The sequence below is a fragment of the Urocitellus parryii genome, chromosome 1 (genome assembly GCF_045843805.1).
Source record: "Urocitellus parryii isolate mUroPar1 chromosome 1, mUroPar1.hap1, whole genome shotgun sequence".
Lineage (NCBI taxonomy): Eukaryota > Metazoa > Chordata > Mammalia > Rodentia > Sciuridae > Urocitellus > Urocitellus parryii.
Window position 1 is genome coordinate 125,090,236 of NC_135531.1, and position 17,497 is coordinate 125,107,732.

Here is a 17,497-nt window from a genome sequence, read left to right on the forward strand (position 1 = left end):
GTTTAGCTAAACCAACACTGTTGCAAGTATCTTTGCTAATGTCTTTGTATACATTGGTCAGACTGCATTTTGTTATCTCTTCAAACTCCCAGACAAGTGGGCCCTACCCCGCATCACCCTATAGTTTCCTCAAGGAGCCACCATTGGCCCAGGCTGCTGAATGGGCAGAAGCCATATTCTGCCCTGTCATCAGCCAGAAAAGAGGCTCCTGGGCCACCAGTATTTGCACTTCAATGGAGTCCCTCTATGCATTTAACTCAATGGTGGTTAGAGATGGGCTCTCCACACTGTGGTCAACTGGCACAGAATATATTGCTGAGCGACACAATTGTTCAGATGCATGTAGTTCTGCCACAACCTATTCTGTATAGCCACTTAGATATTACTTGGTCAAAATATAAAAACATGTTGTTTAAAACAAAGCATTTTATCCCATCCCTGATCCTCCATTTGTTTGGATGGAATTTTCAAAAATAATGCTCCTGGTTCAATGCAGAAGGTAAGAATTTATATTGCCCACTATTAGGATCCCGTCTGGGCAACACAGCAAGATCCATCTCAGACATCATAATAACAACAACAACAAACCCACCTTAATCTTTGATTGTTCTTTGCTGCTCATAACCTTCTAGAAATACCATGAAGAATGTATACCTAGGGGATATTTATTTTAATAGTTTTAATCTTTTATCCTAAGGGCAAGGTAGCATTTTTTTCCCAGGATCTAGATGGGAAGGCTGGTTATTGGATGGTTGTATCTATAGGAAGGGTGAAGTGAGATAATTTATTTTGCATTCCTGCAGAGGTTCTTTGGGAGTTTGTAGGCAATTAATTCTCAGATGATCTAGGGAAACTTTTTCCCTGGGTCCTCTAGGAGCAGCCTGGCCCTTGGGCTTTCAGAACAACCTTTCAACAGAGAGCAGATTGATGTGAAGAGAGCTGCTCCTTACAGCCTGCAGTCCCAGGAGACTCCTTCCACAGACAGCAAGGATCCTGCAAAAGACTTGTTTGGCCAGGAGCAAATAAAGTCCCCAAAGAGGCTTTAGGTTTGATGTCCTGAAGCAATTGGTGTGGAGGGAATATAGAGGAAGGATGCATGGTTAGCCCTGAAGTCCAGAGAGGGAGCAACATTTTTATTAATCCAGGAGCATTGAAGGGGGAGCTTTGGAATTGTGCTGGGCCCTGTGCACTTGAGGCCAGCTAGGCCCTCTGCCCCTGGTAGCCACAGATGCCAGATACAGGTGCCTCTTTCTAGAAATTTTGAATGAGTGCAGAGTGGGCTCAACCTTTTGATTATTAGCTAACTAGCTTGGGAAATCTTTTTGATGACCCATCAGCAATAAACCCCTCTTTTCTACGTATAAAATGTCAATATCCTATAAAATTGATTCAGATAATGTAAAATATCGCCTATAAAAGTGTAGAGCCAGGTGTTAGTGTCAGTCATCCTGTAGCAGCCCTTAGGGTCCTCATCAGCATAGAGACTCTTGACAGTCATCATGTTCAATCAGAGAAGGGGACACATTATGTCTTCCATTCTAGAAAGGGGGGATTTTTAAAGATATATTCTGACATATCAAAATTAATGAATTTTAAATTGCAGATATTTTATGTTGGAAAAGGTAAACTTAAAAGTAGCTAGAAAACTTCTCTCAGCAATAATCATAATAATGAAAGGGGATGGTGGTGACTGAGGCAGGCCTTGGCTTGTTTTAATGACACTGACCATGTGACTGTCATGGTGACTCTACGGAATGGGTTAAGACATTCTTTGCCCTCGGGGTATTTAAAAATCTGATGAATAAGTGTGGACAATGAGGGGCAGCACTGGGCTCTCTGAAAGCTCAGAGGGGAGGTGTTAAACTCATTTTATTGACTTCTGGACAGTGAAGACTTCTTTCCAGTTACAACTTTTATAAGGTTGGGTACACTTTCCTGCATCTCATATCCTACTGCCTGAGCAGGGGCTCCTGAAGGTACATAAAGAACCTGATGACCAGGCTGTCGGTAGGGACTGATGGAGTAGGCAACTGAACCCATTAGGACCCTTCATAATAGTCATTGTATCACCGTTTTTCTTGGGCTGTCCCCGAATATGGCATCCTGAGCCAAGTGGATGTCCTGAGGGTAGGAATACCAAGGTAACCCTGGGAGAGGAGTCACTGAGGACACAGACTCTGGATTGGGCTGCCTGGGTTTGAATTCCAGCTCTACAATTACAGGATCTTGTACAAGTAACTCAAACCTTGAGCCTTATTTTTTTCATCCATAGAGACCAGGTGGTACCATTCCATAGGACTGCTACAAGGATTTAGTGAGATAATTAAGTCTAAAATGCTTAAAGGAGAGCTTTGTATATAGCAATACAAAAGTTAACTTTTATCACAGTATTCCAGGAAAATGAAACCAGTCCTAGAAATCCAATTTATAAAATAACCTGAGATTGTATCATGCCTTTGACTCTGAAAGAAAGATGAGATTTAGATTTGGGGCATGTCTTCTGGGGGGGGGGTTGTCTACAGTGGTCTCAATGTCCCAAGTGTTGAGCTAAGTATTGTTATTCAAGTGCATACAGTTTCCATTGTGGAAACAAATAATTCTTTAAGAAAACTACTTCCCCTCCCCTGGGGAAATAAGAAAGAAATGATTGTCTGAGTTGGTTTGGATTCCATCTCATGCATCTCTTTAGGGGATTGCAGAAAAGAAGAATGGGGACGAAGGCAGTACCTGGCTTGTTTTGCCATTAATGTTCAGACTGTTTGGATTTAACAGCCCTTTGGGATATAATCAGTGCTTCTGGATTACACTACATAGTTTCATTTCACTGCTATCCTTTTCACAATATTTTGTGTTGGTTTTTTCATTTTTTTTTTCCTAAATAGAGAAGTGTAGTTTTCAGGACATTTGTATCCTTCGTTTCAGGCATACCCTGTTTTAAGCAGATCTAGTAAATGAAAACCCATATTTACATCACAGATAAATTAGAATTGGGGATTTGTTTTCTTTAGCAGATATTTTCCTCAAACACTGACTTCTGTTTTAGCACATTTTAATAGGTTTCATTTAAGAAACCCACAACAAGAAGAAAATATTCCATCAGACTAAGGAGACTATATCTGGGCAAGAAACCAGCCTGAGTCCAGGATGAGGTGGAGCCCAGCCCTTGTCTCTCCTGGGGGCAGAAATCTGAAGATCGGCAGGGTGGGAAAGGCCAGGCTGGGTGGTACCTGAGATGAGCCTTTTTCTTGCAGGATTTGATACCAGCATCCTGCCCATCTGCAAAGACTCCCTGGGCTGGATGTTCAATAAGTTGGACATGAACTATGACCTGCTGCTTGACCACTCAGAGATCAATGCCATCTACCTGGATAAGTACGAGCCCTGTATCAAGCCACTCTTCAACTCTTGTGACTCCTTCAAGGATGGCAAGCTGTCTAACAACGAGTGGTGCTACTGCTTCCAGAAGCCTGGAGGTAAGGCTGGAGGGAGGTGGGCTTCAGAGCCCAGGGCAGCCAAGTGAGTGCCAGGGAAGACCCCATCACATAGCAAGCAGGTGAACAGGGACCAGTGCATAGAAAGACACAGCTGGAGAAGGCAGAGCTCATACCATTTAAAGGCCATCCCAATGGCTCATTTCTCCTTATTTATAACATGGTACATTAAAAAACTAAGAATATAATCAAGGAGTCTCTTATTTGAGTTGTTCCTTTCTTTAGGAAAGTCTCCAACCCTATTGTATCTCAATATTTTTACCTGTAAAATGGATGTGTATAAACCTTCACTGCATAATCCCCAAGGTCATTAAGAGATTCTCTGTGTTGAAAAATACTGTGCAAATGTAAGGGCATTATAATCCCCATTGTGACGTGAATTCTCCATTTTCCCTTAAGTGAAGGTTACTTGCAAGTATTATACTTAGTGTCTCAGACAAGGACATTTTAGTTATAAATAAATTGCAGCTATTGAAAGAAAAAGACAAGATTTGAAGAATATATCTATATCTCATGTAACCCACACTCAGACAGGAACTCGCAGGAATCCTGTTGCAGATGTCTTGACTTCCTATGAGGCTCTGGGGCCTCCCTTTACTTACATCTGTCTCAATTTCCTTGGGGTATGTACAGTTTAAGGAGCCAGCACAGCTTGGTTTGCTTTGGAATTCTAATTCCAAGCCACAGGAAAATCTGGTTCAGCATGAGTGAGGTATAAAGGACAATCTACTACAGGCAGGGATGGCCGACCCCACCCCTGGGAAAAAAGGATGGCTACTAATAGTATTTAAATTATGTATATATTTTTATTTATATATCCACGGACAACATACACACATAATAAAACTGTGGGCACTACAAAAGGGCATTCAGTGGATTTTCACTGAATGATTTCCTATGTACACATTTATAGGATTAAGATACATTCCTAGAATCAGAATTACCAGAGAAAAGTAAACACATCTTTAATTTGGGCATTATTTTGAATTTGCCCTTAAAGTGTTACACTAGTTTTTATTCTTACTCAAAATACCTAAGAATACCTATTTCTCCATGGAATAACCAAACTGTGATCATTGCCCAGTGGAAAGAAATATTATGTCCAAATATGATAATAGAAATGAAATAAATCCTGAGTTAGGTTGAGCATCTTTGTGGCACTCTTAGATTTCCTTTATTTTTGAAATGTTTATAAATGTTTATGTTCATTATACACTTTATCAGAATTTTGTGTTTTAATAGGAAACAATATATTAAGGAAATTAGAACTGTTTTAGTCATATTGTAAATATTTTCCCCACCTTTGACCATAGATTTTTTTTCTAGAGAGAAATTGAGACAGTTGAATGTCTCCATTTTTTTTTTATTTTGTTTTTTTTTAAATCATAAATCTTACATTAGCCTTAGAAAGGTATTTGTAATTTTTAAGATAGTAAACAAGTCCTCTTATGCTTTCTTCAATACCTTTAGTTTTTGTTGCTTATTTAAATCTTGTATCACTCTAGATTGTGCAAGTATCTAAACAAAATCAAGTAAGGACTCAGTTCCACCCCAACCCTAGAGATAGTTATCCAGATGTCCTTGTGTGTCATTTATTGGTTAATCTTTCTCCCGGCAATTTGAAATGGTACCTATAAGATATAGATCTTCCTGAATACTCTGTCCTAATCATAAATCAATTCTACACTATTACATCTCAGTTGTTTTACAGTAAGTTCTAATATCCGGTAGGCCAATTCTCTTGTAGCATTAATTTTTTTTTCCAAAATTTTCTTGACTCTTCATATATTTCTCTTCCACTGTGAACTTTCGAAGCCATTTGTCCAATTAAAACAAAGTTCCTGTTAGCTATATAATATTGACTCTTTTTATCTTAGAAGAGGATTTGTCCTCAACCACTGGAATTACATTTTTAAGCTTTGTTCTCACCATTATATTTCTCTTGTTTTTACTGTTATCGTAAATGAAATCTACTTTTTTTCCATTGAACTTTCTCACTAGTGGTTGTACCAATTTCATGTCTAACCATCTTTATACCTTCTCATTGTGTTCATAAAGATATTCTGGTTGGTTTGCTTGGATTCTTCAGGTATGGGATGCCATCATCTGCAAATAATTTCTTTTACTTTTTAATACTTCATTTCTTTGTTTTCTAATGACATCAGCTAGTATGTACAAATTGCTGTTAAGTACTAGCCATGTTTCTCCTGGAAGCTAAAGGCAGTCTTTCTCTTCTTTTCAAGCACATTCATTTCTTAGAGAAAAACTAAAGCATGTTCTGTGTCACTGTCACTTTTCCCCCGAGATGTGTTATGCTCCTTTGAACTGAATTCTTTTTTTTTTTTTAATCCTAGTTTTCAGGGAACTTAACTTTATCCTTGAAAACTGTCTTTGTTTTGTCTGATTCTTCCTTCCTCAAGAACATTGATGACATGGATGTTTCTTATAAATTTTGTTGCTTTGGAGGTGGCCTTCATTTCTTTAATGGCCTAATTCTCTTCCATGTCATTTTTATCCTTTAGTCTATACATCTGTGCATTGAAATCTTGCTTTACACAGTTTAGTTTTCATTAAAATCCTTGCTTTCTTAGAGGAATCTATGATGAACATGTCTCCCTTTGGAGTTTTATCTCCTCCCCCCCCCCCCATTTTTGAGTAGATTTTGTCAGTTAATTTTTTCCTTAAGAGTCTTAAAAATTGCTATAGGACAATTTGAAAGAAATTGGAAACTTGCTTCATAGTAAATTGTCTGACACGGTGTTTATGAATGATTTTGATGTTCCTCATTTTCAGGAGCAGCATTCCAAACACCCAGTTTCTTCTCATCTTTCTAAATAGTTATAAAGAAGAGAATTTCCATTTGCAAAAGAGAAATAATATAGGTACCTAGCTTGTAGGGTGGTTGTGAGGATGCAATGAAGACCTGTAAGGTTCTTGAACACTGCCTGGCACATTTTTAACAGTTCAGTAAAATGGTAATTATTTGTTGTAATAAATGCTACCTTTCATAGTCACAGATGGAATTTGGTTCTACTCGTATTTGTTGTCTTTCACTTTGGATCTTTCTCCTTTACTCTGAAAGCATCCTAAAACCAGAAGTCCTAATATAACCTGTTTCTCTCACAGGAAGACCAGATAGTATTGTGAAATTCACAAAGTAAGAGATAGAAGTCCCACACATATGAAGGATCTAAGAGGCACTTAGATCCTTCATATGTGTGGGACTTGTAGAAAGAGTCAATAGGAGTCCAGGGAACTGGAACAGTGGCCCAAAGGATCATAAGCAAATAGCAGAACCTCCCAGAGATGCAAGACCTGCCAAAGCAAGTCAGAGTCAAATTCTAGAGATTTAAGGAGGTTGCATCACTATGTTTGGAAAGGAAATCAGTTTTCTAGGGAGGAGAGAGTGCTACATACTTTCCTTGAAACCTGATGGTTTCGTGGGGGCTCATACAACATGCATTTTATAACTAAGGACTTAGTGGCTGACAGAGGTAGAGAGGCTGGCCAGAGTACTCAGAGTAGGGGCAGATCCTAAATTTAAAGGCTCTTAACTGTGATGGGCATTGCCTCTCTAGATCTCTTCTGTATTTTCATCCTTGTCCTGGGGGTAGTTTTAGTCCTCTTCCTCTAGTAGCAAGACGTGGGGTAGATCACAAATTTGTCACCTCTGCTTATTTGGTCTGGGGCTTCAGAACACTTACCCACTAATAAGCCTTAGTCCCAGTTTTCAGCTCACAGAAGCCTTTGCTGAAGTCTTCCTTCTCGATATAAAGGGGAAAAGTCGATTTGCAAATCACCTATTAGACACTAGGCATTTGCTTGAGTTGCTAGAAGGAAGAAAAATTCCTGTTACAATGCAAGTAGCCCCTAAATACTATTTTAAGTACCTCGTGATATGGTTTCTTTTTTAATTAGTAACTCTAATGGCCTGAATTTGTTTTGTTGCATAATAGCAGCATATGGAGCAGTTCTACTCCCAGGTGTGTCATTGTCTGCATTTCACATCCAGAGTGAAGTCAATCATTAGAGATTATATCCATACCATCTGGAAACTGACTTCCATAAATTATTTTTTAGGTCTCCCTTGCCAGAATGAAATGAACAGAATTCAGAAGCTGAGCAAGGGGAAAAGCCTGTTGGGTAAGTACAATTTCTTGCCACCCGTTTAAACAACTAATTAAACCATCCATGTCCCTTGTAACGTTCAGCCCTGCAATGGTTATTCAATTAAGGCCAGTGTCTCATGAAGGAAATGTTTCGTTTTGGCCCAGGCCAAGCTCTCACAGGCAGCTGGTAGTATGCCACAGACATCTGGCCATAAATGGGACTGGCTGGCTAAGAACTGCTGCATGCTCTACCACCGGGAGGAACCACAGGTCAGGCTGGGTCTAATGGGCAGCTCAGTCAAGCTGAAAAGCCAGTACCATCTCTCCTGCTAGGTCCTGCCTGATATTGGGCTACAGCAAACCTTGGCTTTCTCTTCTTTCAGGTAGAGGCATCAAAAGGAGTTCTCAAATATTCTTTTCAGCTCTAAACGTATGAGGCCTATAAATGAGAGCATGTCTTCTAGTCTCCAAAGTAAGCTGTCCATTCAAGGAGGAAGACAAGCTGTACCCCCTTCAGAGTTTATCAATCAGGGAGGGCTGAGGGGTGTCTGCAATTTTCCCTATTTCTGCTTTCACCCAATCCCTGGAGGAAAGCACTCAGGCTGTTTATAAACTGCTCATTTCACCTCCAGTGTTAAGGCATAGACAAGGGAGTTGTGCCTGTTTCCCTAATATGCAAGTCTGTGACACACAGGCCTGTTTGAGCCTTCCTGGCTCCACCACTTGGGGGAATGGTGGCATTCAGAAGAGGCTGTCACCAAGACATTGGCAAACCTCATTTTCTGAAAAAAAGGAGCCTACTTTGCTTTGCTTTTTAAAAGAGCTGACAGCTGCAACACAATAATCCAGAATTCTCCTTGTTAAGCATGCAGAGGCAGGTGCGCTCCCTAAGCAGCCTGCCGTTTCAGAAGTTTATCTAGTTATTTGAAAGAAACCGGCAAATTTTCTCGCAGACTGTAAAATGTAGCAGGCTATGGATTCTGGAGATTTCTCGATTTCTTGATCAAATCAAAGTAAATATTCTGTCTTCCTTCTACATTTGAAAATTACTTCCCTGGTTTGCTTCATACCTTTGACTTCTGATAACACCCCACTCAACTCAGAAAAGACTCTAAAGATGTCTTGATTTTTAACTTGGAGTCTAGGTTCTTCTCCTGTGTGAAAAAGACATCACCCTGGCCTGAAGACAAAGTGGCTGGATTTCTCCTGCATACGTTTTCCAGTGCAGGGACTTAGGCTGGCTGATCTTGCTCCTCCACATGAGATAACCTTTTGGATTTCAGTGACGTACCTAAGATCTACATGACATTATGAAATTAGTATATATATTTTTAAAAGTTTCCATGGGATATGAATATCTTGTTATTGCCTCATTATTTAATAATTAATGAGAAAACTATAAGGTCTGTCATCTGAGATGTCTCATTTTTCCATTTACCCTAGCACACGTGAATAAAATGCCTTTCTCCTACTAGGAGAAAGACACATTGTCTTTTCACATCTTGTATATACAGAGTTCATACTGGCTAAAAAAAAAAAAGCCATTTATTTGCTTACCAATTATTTTATGCATGGGGAAATCTAATATAATAACCATACTAATATAATAACCATATTCAGGGATATTCAAGCAACAAATTATAATCAGTTATAATTACTCCCTACTTAGAAAAAGCAGTAATCTTGTTAAATTATAGATTTAGTGCAGCACCTGCTTCTTACCAACCCAGGGGCTCGGCCCAATTTTTATTTATTTGTTTTAGGTCGATTGAGTGCTGTTGTTTTCTAACTATAGCTCCAGGGGGAGGATCAACATTTCCCTACTCTCTGCTTGTTCTCTTTCTTTGCAGTCTTTGAGAATCTGTTCACAAATTTCTCTTCCCCTTGGTTTTGGGGACTATTGACAGCATGTATTTTCTCTATTTCCTTTTTTCCCTTTGGTTTTGGGGACTATTGACAGCATGTACTATCTCTATTTCCTCTACCATTCTCTGAAAACTAGGGATAATGCACACTGGCATGTGCACCTAAGAGCCTCGAACTGGGGCATCAGCATCCTTTCCTTATTGCTTACTATGGTGTTGAGGGTCCCCAGGGTACCTTCCTCTCCAGGATCTCATTTGATCTCTGAGACCCTGGTCATGTTGGAATAGTCTGGTGAGTAAAATGTTTAAATTCTGGTTCCAATTTGTCGAAATGCCACACTCTTTTTCTGGGATCATTCCATGAAATAGAAAGTAGATTTGAAAACTCAGTCCCTCTAAAAGACACAGAAATAAGATTAGGGAGTAGAAAGCCACAAAAGCAGGGGCTTGTGCTCATGAGGTTGAGGAAAAGGTAACACTAAGAATCCTCCCACAGAAGATGAGCACACAGTCACGAAGCACACTCAGATATCTTGTTAGGAAAACAAAAACTGCAAAACAATCACAAAGACTGTCAGGTGGACATCAAACTTGTTAGTGGCAAAGCTAATTTAAAGAAAATTGTATTTCCTAAGTGCTAAAGGGAAAGAACTTTAAACCTACAATTTTAAACTTATCCCAATGATCATTCAAGTGTGATGACAGAGTGATTCTCAAACTGAGAGTCAGTAGGCTTAACAATCATAGACTTAATAAAATATCAATAAAGGACCTACTCTACCAGGCAAATTATCCCAGAATTACAGATTCAACTACAAAAAAAAAGAAGAAATGACATGCTGCTCACTCAAAATAAAAATAGTCTACAAAAATATAGCAAACTGCTGGGTGTGGTGGTACACACTTGTAATCCCAGCGGCTTGGGAGGCTGAGGCAAGAGGAATACGAGTTCAAAGCCAGCCTCAGCAAAAGCAAGGCACTAAGCAATTCAGTGAGACCTGGTCTCTAAATAAAATACAAAATAGGGCTGGGGATGAGGCTCAGTCTGAGTGCCACTGAGTTTAACCACCAGTATCCCCACCCCCGCAAAAATAGCAAACCATAATTAAAATTTCAGCTTATTGGGGGCAATGAACAAACATGGTATAAATGTGTCTGGGATTTTGTTTGTTTGTTTCTTCAGTAAGAAAGTATAAATTAACTTTAGATCTTGCTAGGAAAAACTGCTTCTCTAGAAAACTTAAAAGTAACCACAAAAATATTAAGATAGTTTTTAAATGCATAGAAAACATGGAGAAAATTAAACTGGATGATTTCCACAGAAGGCAGGAAATGGGAAACATAAGAGTAAGCCATCCATCATCACAATAAATGTAAATGGGCCAATCTCATTTATTATGAGACCAAAACTATTGATTGGTATTTTAAAAGAAAGTTAGACTTAAAACAATTCCATGGAAGCTGAAGTTTAAAGATAGAAAATATTCCTTTTTATAAGTGTTCATATCTGACAAAATCAAATACTTTGCATTCTAAAAAGCAAAGAGTATCATCTTGTCAAAATGTTCCTTTTGCCCTATTATACCATCAAACTGATGATGTAATCACAACTTTAAAACAAATTGTCATAGAATTGCAAAGAAGAACTGTCATTTCCATAATCATACTTAGAGCCTTGGAAAATTACAGTTCAACTAGACAAAAAAAAAAAGGATAGAGAAGAACTGAACAGCAAATTATCATTCACATTTATATATGTATCCCTGCAGATAGGCATAAAGTATACAGTCTTTCAAATATACATGAAATGTCCTTCCATGGACTATGCCACAAAGTCAACAAATTTCAGATAAATAATAGAAGTAAAATGAAACTGAAAAGCACTGTGTACCAAAACCTATTGGAAACAACTAAGGTGAAGCTTAGAGGAATCTACTTACCTTCTGGTGCATTTGTGGAAAATGAAGATCAAAATAAAATTAACAAGACAATACAGTAAACTGAAATGATAAGATTAAAGCATAAAACAATAAGATAATAAATAACACAACAGCAAATCAGAAGTGGTTTCTTCGAAAAAAATAATGAAATGGAGAAATCTGGGACAATGAGGTGAAAAAGCTCAAATATTTGAGTGATATAAATGGGAGGAACCTGGATTTGTGGCTCTCAAACAGCTTGGAGGGTTTTTCAAAGCAGAGACTGCTGGGCCCCACCCTCTCAAGTTTTTGGCTCAGTGCTTTGAGCATGGGGCCCCAGCATTTGTATTTCTAAGGGATTACCAGATTCTGTTGCTAGTCCTGGGGCCAAAGTTTGATAACTAGTGCTAAAAAAAAAAAAAAAGAAAAAGAAATTAAACAATCATGAAAACCTAGATGGAATGGATACTATCAGTTACCAACTTTTGGTCACAAAAATGAGAGGACAGCAATTAGTCAAAACCATGAAATGAATCAAAATGCTGCTCTCACCTGCCGGAATAGGCAACAACAGGCCCAGAATATTTTTATGGAAAAATCCTCAAGGAAGATATCACTCTCATTTTATATAAAATGTCCAGCATATAGAAAATTACCCAAATCATTTTATAAATAAATTAGGAGGGGTTTTTTTCCGTTTTACAAAAAAAGGCTTTTAATAGTAACATGTTTATAAAAGAATCCACATTAAATCCACAGAAAGGAGCATTCTAAATGTTTTCCAGTATTCATTTCATTAATAGTATATAAAGATAAAAACCATGATTTTTCTCAAGTATTAATAAAAGCAATTAACAGTAGTACCCACTTAAAGGGAAATGTAAGAATTCATGAAAGAAGGAATCCCGACTAACCTTGGGCAAGTAATTCATCATTTCTTCCATATGTAAACAGGGAGGTAGACACAGCACCGACATCTTTGGTGATACTAGGATGACGCTATGAAATAATGCAAGGAAAGCTCTTAGCTATCATTGCCTTTTTATAGGCAGGATGGCAGGGAAGGTGAAAGGCTGGCAACTATGTGCTCTGTGGTAATTTACAGAACACATTACTGCTCAGAAGTAAGCACAGAAATTGATACATTTAGAAACTTTAATAGCAGTGTCATCATATGTGGTTGGATCAAGGATTGGTCCACAATAGATTGGAAGTTAAAACAAGTACGTTCTTCATTATAGAAGTTGAAGAAGCATTGCTTTAGATTCAGAATGACTGACATAAATCTGGACTTGATATTTTCTAGAGGGTGCCTGAGGCAGATTACTTAATTTTCCCGTATTTCAGTGTCCTATTTACTAAAAAGTAGCAAGGATACATATGCCTTAGACTCATGGAGATTGTATTTGTATATGTATATACATATTTGTATATGTGCATGTCTTAGTGCCCAGAATACATGTCAGCATTCAACACCTGACAGCTATTATCAAGCCCTTTGGAAAACTGAGTTCAATTCATTTGGGCTCTTAAAGGCCATGGTCCCTATAATCTTGACTAATCACCAAGCAGCCACATTCTCTCCTGCCAGCCCTGCAGCAAATATTTGTCCTGATGTGTGAATTCTCTTCTCTGTCTTGGATGGGATTAAACCTAAATGTGTCTGTGCTTCTCTGATTAAAGTTGGACTTCCTGTTCCCCTAGGGGCATTCATACCACGGTGCAATGAGGATGGCTATTACAAAGCCACCCAGTGCCATGGCAGCACAGGACAGTGCTGGTGTGTGGATAAATACGGGAATGAGCTGGCTGGCTCCAGGAAACAGGGTGCTGTGAGCTGTGGTGAGTAGGACCTTCTGCATGAACTCCACAGTGACCCTGGGTGACCTGTGGGTCCTGGACATGGAAGGATCACAGAAGAATTTCAAGAGTTAGCTCTGGTCTTCAGCGAGTTTACGATAGATACACATGAACCCAAAAGTTGAAGGAGCTCACCCATTGCTAATTTTGCAAGGGGTAGGACCTATGGGTTAGACAACAGTTTTTGACAGGGAACTGTCAGTGGCACAGAGAAATAGGCTGTTGTCACTTCTCACTTAGGATAGTAAATCTCCTTAGGATAGTAAATCTCCTAAGAATGTAGAATCAACTCAAAAATCTGAGGGTTCATATCCAAACAGCTATGGTCCATGCTGTAGAGACTCACCCTCCCTGGGTGGTGATGAGATTTACATCATCAGAAGTAATTTCCATGCATTGTACCCTACCATTTAAGTCTCAGGCAGAAGGAACCTCCCAATGTGGGACATGAGATATACGTAGAAACCAACCTGAAACCATTTTTTTTTCCCCTGTGTCAGAAGAGGAGCAGGAAACCTCCGGGGACTTTGGCAGTGGTGGCTCCGTGGTCTTGCTGGATGACCTAGAGGATGAACGGGAGCTGGGACCAAAGGACAAAGGGGGGAAGCTGAGGGTGCACACCCGAGCTGTGACAGAGGACGACGAGGATGAGGATGACGACAAAGAAGACGAGGTTGGGTACATATGGTAGTGCCCCCATGAGGAAGAGGACATGCGTTTTGCTCAATATTGCAAGACACTTCCTGTTCCTGCATTTGTATCTAAGACTCCAAGGCACCAAGGTCTTCTCCACTGTTGCTCTCTGTACCCAACCTAAGGTTTGGAAGTCAACTGCCTGTCCCCAGAGCTTTCTGATTTTGCATACAGTTGTGTGGGAGAAAGGTGTTGTTTTGGGTTTTACTTTTATTATTTTTTTTCTTTTTTATGTTTTTGACAAGAGAACGGTTGGCTTAATTAGAGCCTTCTTCCCTCCTGTGAGATTTCTGCCACAAGCATGTGATTTATTGGAATTCCAGCAGTGCAGGGAGCCCCCACCCTCTGAAACGTCAAAGACCCTTTTTGATTACCCACATCGGTGGTTATCACAGCATGGTTCCCAGCCTTACGGTGTCTCAGTGCTTTTCTTGTGTCCTGTAGCTGTCGTGGAAAACACACCACACTGTACCTTTTCCTCCTGCCCCACCACCCCTGGTGTTTATTATTAAAAAGATTTTTTTCCACATCACTATACCCGGCTTCCTACAAACAACAGCCTTAATTCAGTCAAAGAGTCCCTTTGGGGAACTCATCTTCTTTATTAAAAATTGGTGTCTGAATGATTCTTTCTGCATGTGCTTACATATGCATGTACAGGGGAGACCATATGTACGTGCATTGCACAAACACACACCTCTGAGAAAAAGTGTCTGGTTAGCTATTAAAAATTCATTGAAATACAATAACAAATTTGTCAACTTGTCCAGACCTGGAACACAATTTCTGGAATAAGAAAAATTTGTATCAAAGTCCTATTTTGCACTAACAGTCAACCCTTGTAGCCTGTAGGCTGAGGAGGTTTCTTCTCTATGCATTAGCAGAGTTACTGGAAGCCTCTTTGATTTGGATAAGCCTCCATTTGCCTGAATCATTTTCCTTGCAGAAGCCATGTAACTCCCACTCGGGCAGCTTCACAAGCCATCCTCATCATTTTCAGCTCAAAGCCCCCCTCAGGCTGCAGCAGCGCTGTCTGTTGCATCTCCCTTCCCTTCCCTACCTACTCAAGGGCTTTTTCTAAGGTGTGCACACACTCACCCTGTTCTCTGAGAAGATAGTACCATGGTATTCCTTAGAAGAAAAACAATTAGGGTTCTTAATATTTTGCTTTCCCGCCTTTCTATCCATGAATTGTGATGAGGGTACAAAAGTTGTAGAGATTATTTTTTTCTCACTCTCCATCCTTTGTAAAGAGTCCCAAATGGAGTCCTAGAAAAAAAATTTCATAGAAACACATGGATGCTAGGGCTAGGTTTTTAAGTGCTGGTCCTCCCCCTCCCCCTCCCCACAAATGTCTGGATAACTACTGAAGAAAGCTTTACAGCATTGCATTTTTCTTCCTTGTGATTGGAGTCTAGTTCCAAATTTGGTAGGGGCATCGTCTGTATATCCTTTAGGATTTTTCTTGCGCAAGTACCAAAGAGTAGTCTTCACAATGGCCCCATTCCATAAGCTCCTGTATTGGTTTTCTACAGACCCGTTTACCCTAACTAGCCAGGGCCACATCTCTCTGGTCTTCCACATGAGCTTCAACCAAGCCACATGACAACCACATCAACTCAGGCAAAAAGTATATTTGGCCAAATCATGCTCACCATGTGGCTGGCCAGCCCTCAACCCACCCCAAATTGACCATTCGGTATGTAGTAACCTACTAAAATTAGCATTTTCCACTCCTTGCGATAGACTGGACAAAGTGGCATTCTCCTCTGAGTTGGTCCCAGATGGAAAATGAATACACTTAGTGTTGCTAACTCCTTTGGCTTGGAAGATACAAATTACAGCCAGGATCCTGAGGATCTGTGTATACTCTCCCCAAGTAGAGACCATAGGATAGGCAAGCTCTGCATTGGGATCTCAACTCCATCACCTCTGTTTCCATATTTTTTTCCTCAGACAAAACTCTGAGAGCATAGTTTAGAAGACAGGTGTTTAATTGCCGCTAAATTACAATAGAGTACATTAAAAATAAGACATATTAAAGAATCTCAGGTTAGACCATCAAAGAAAACCATTGTTACTATTTCCTCAAGCTTGGAAAAATGCACAAGAGAACAAATTAAAATTGACAAATTGATTTCACTTAGAGAAACCTCTGTGATCAGAGTGAACCACTGATTTTAATTTGCCTAATTATCTTATGACAAGTATCAAATTAAGATGACACTTAAAGATCCTTAGCATTAACTTAATGATGGAGAAGAGTGTTCTGTAGGCAATTCCCAGGAAAATGAGATGCCATTTTCACATATATTCCAAGAAGATGTTTTGATTCATTAAAATATTAAATAAAAAGCCCTCTTAAGACTGGACCCCAAACCAATGAAGCAACATTAACAATGCTTTTCATGCCTTACTTTGGCATGTCGGCATTAGGTTTTTTAGTGATCTTTAGTACTTTCCACAAGTTCTTTAGATTTTGAGATTTTGAGTTTCCCAATCCTTAAAAGTCAAATTTTTATTTTTTCAAATGGGTCCTTTAGTTACAGTGACCAAGTATACCTAAGATTGATTTAAAAAAAAAAAAAAGAAAATAGTATTATTGATAATCCAGTCCCTTTTTGAGACAGATGTTGAGTTGGATTCTCACTCATTTTGGGAAACTCTGTAGAGAGAATAGTTTCATTCTTATTTTATAAATAGTTCTTTACTTAATTCCATTATTGTGGCAGCCAATTTGAGCCTCAGAATCTTCTTCCACCATGGTTAGTTGTCTGCCATGTAAATGTCTTTTTGTTTCTACAAATATTTTCTAGGCATGGGAATACCTTAATACTGGATTTGAGGGGTTTTATCAGTTTCTCCTCCTTTATGCCCCTTTCCCTCCCCCCAGAAACAAGTGACCACATGTGTCTCCAGGTCTGCCCCTCTGCTCTTCCCAGGATGCCATGCACATTTGGTTTCAGTTCCGCTTTATCTTGATCACACTGCACAGCAACATCCAAGAGCCCTTTCTACAGTGGGTGGTTTTGGTCTTTTTATACCTTTTTCTCAAAGTCACTGATGTTTGTCCCTGTTAAATGTGTAGCGTTGTAACAAGAGCTCATCAAATCCAAAGTGTCAGTTTGTTGTCCCTATTGTAGATGAAATAGTGATGTAGAAAAACTAGTATTCTGAATGCTTTTCCACATAGACTTATCTGGAATGTGAACACAACTCTTTGGTTAAGAGCAAATGCTTAACTGTAGTCCTGAGTAGGTGCATTTCTGTCTGTCTCAATAAATTTTACTTTGTCTGCAATACCTAAGTGTTCTTATTGTGTTAGCTTGGATGTGAACTTACCACATCACCACACAATTACTATTGAACAGTCTGGGCAGCCAAAGGGAATTGCCACCAAGGTGCTCGCGCAACACTGCCATCATGGGGAAGTTGATCTGCTCGTGGTCCACCTCCTGATCTTACTTATCACTCCCTGGCACATGCATGTGCTGTCTCTGCTCAGAGCCATACCACATGGCCCCTCTGTTAGCTGCTATTACTTGTCTCAGGCCCCAACT

The 17,497-nt window shown here is 39.4% G+C and overlaps 1 protein-coding gene across 3 annotated transcripts in view; it reads left to right on the forward strand.

Annotated features, from left to right (window-relative positions):
* Window positions 1-14,009, forward strand: part of Spock1 (SPARC (osteonectin), cwcv and kazal like domains proteoglycan 1) — a 504,789-nt gene extending 490,780 nt beyond the window's left edge. For all 3 annotated transcript variants that reach the window (XM_026410690.2, XM_026410689.2, XM_026410688.2), the window contains 4 exons: window positions 3,252-3,473; window positions 7,572-7,634; window positions 13,089-13,226; window positions 13,745-14,009. In XM_026410690.2, coding sequence (XP_026266475.1) covers window positions 3,252-3,473; window positions 7,572-7,634; window positions 13,089-13,226; window positions 13,745-13,935 — 614 coding nt within the window. In that variant the 3' untranslated portion in view covers window positions 13,936-14,009. The remainder of the gene's footprint in view (window positions 1-3,251; window positions 3,474-7,571; window positions 7,635-13,088; window positions 13,227-13,744) is intronic.
* The last annotated feature ends 3,488 nt before the right edge of the window (window positions 14,010-17,497 follow it).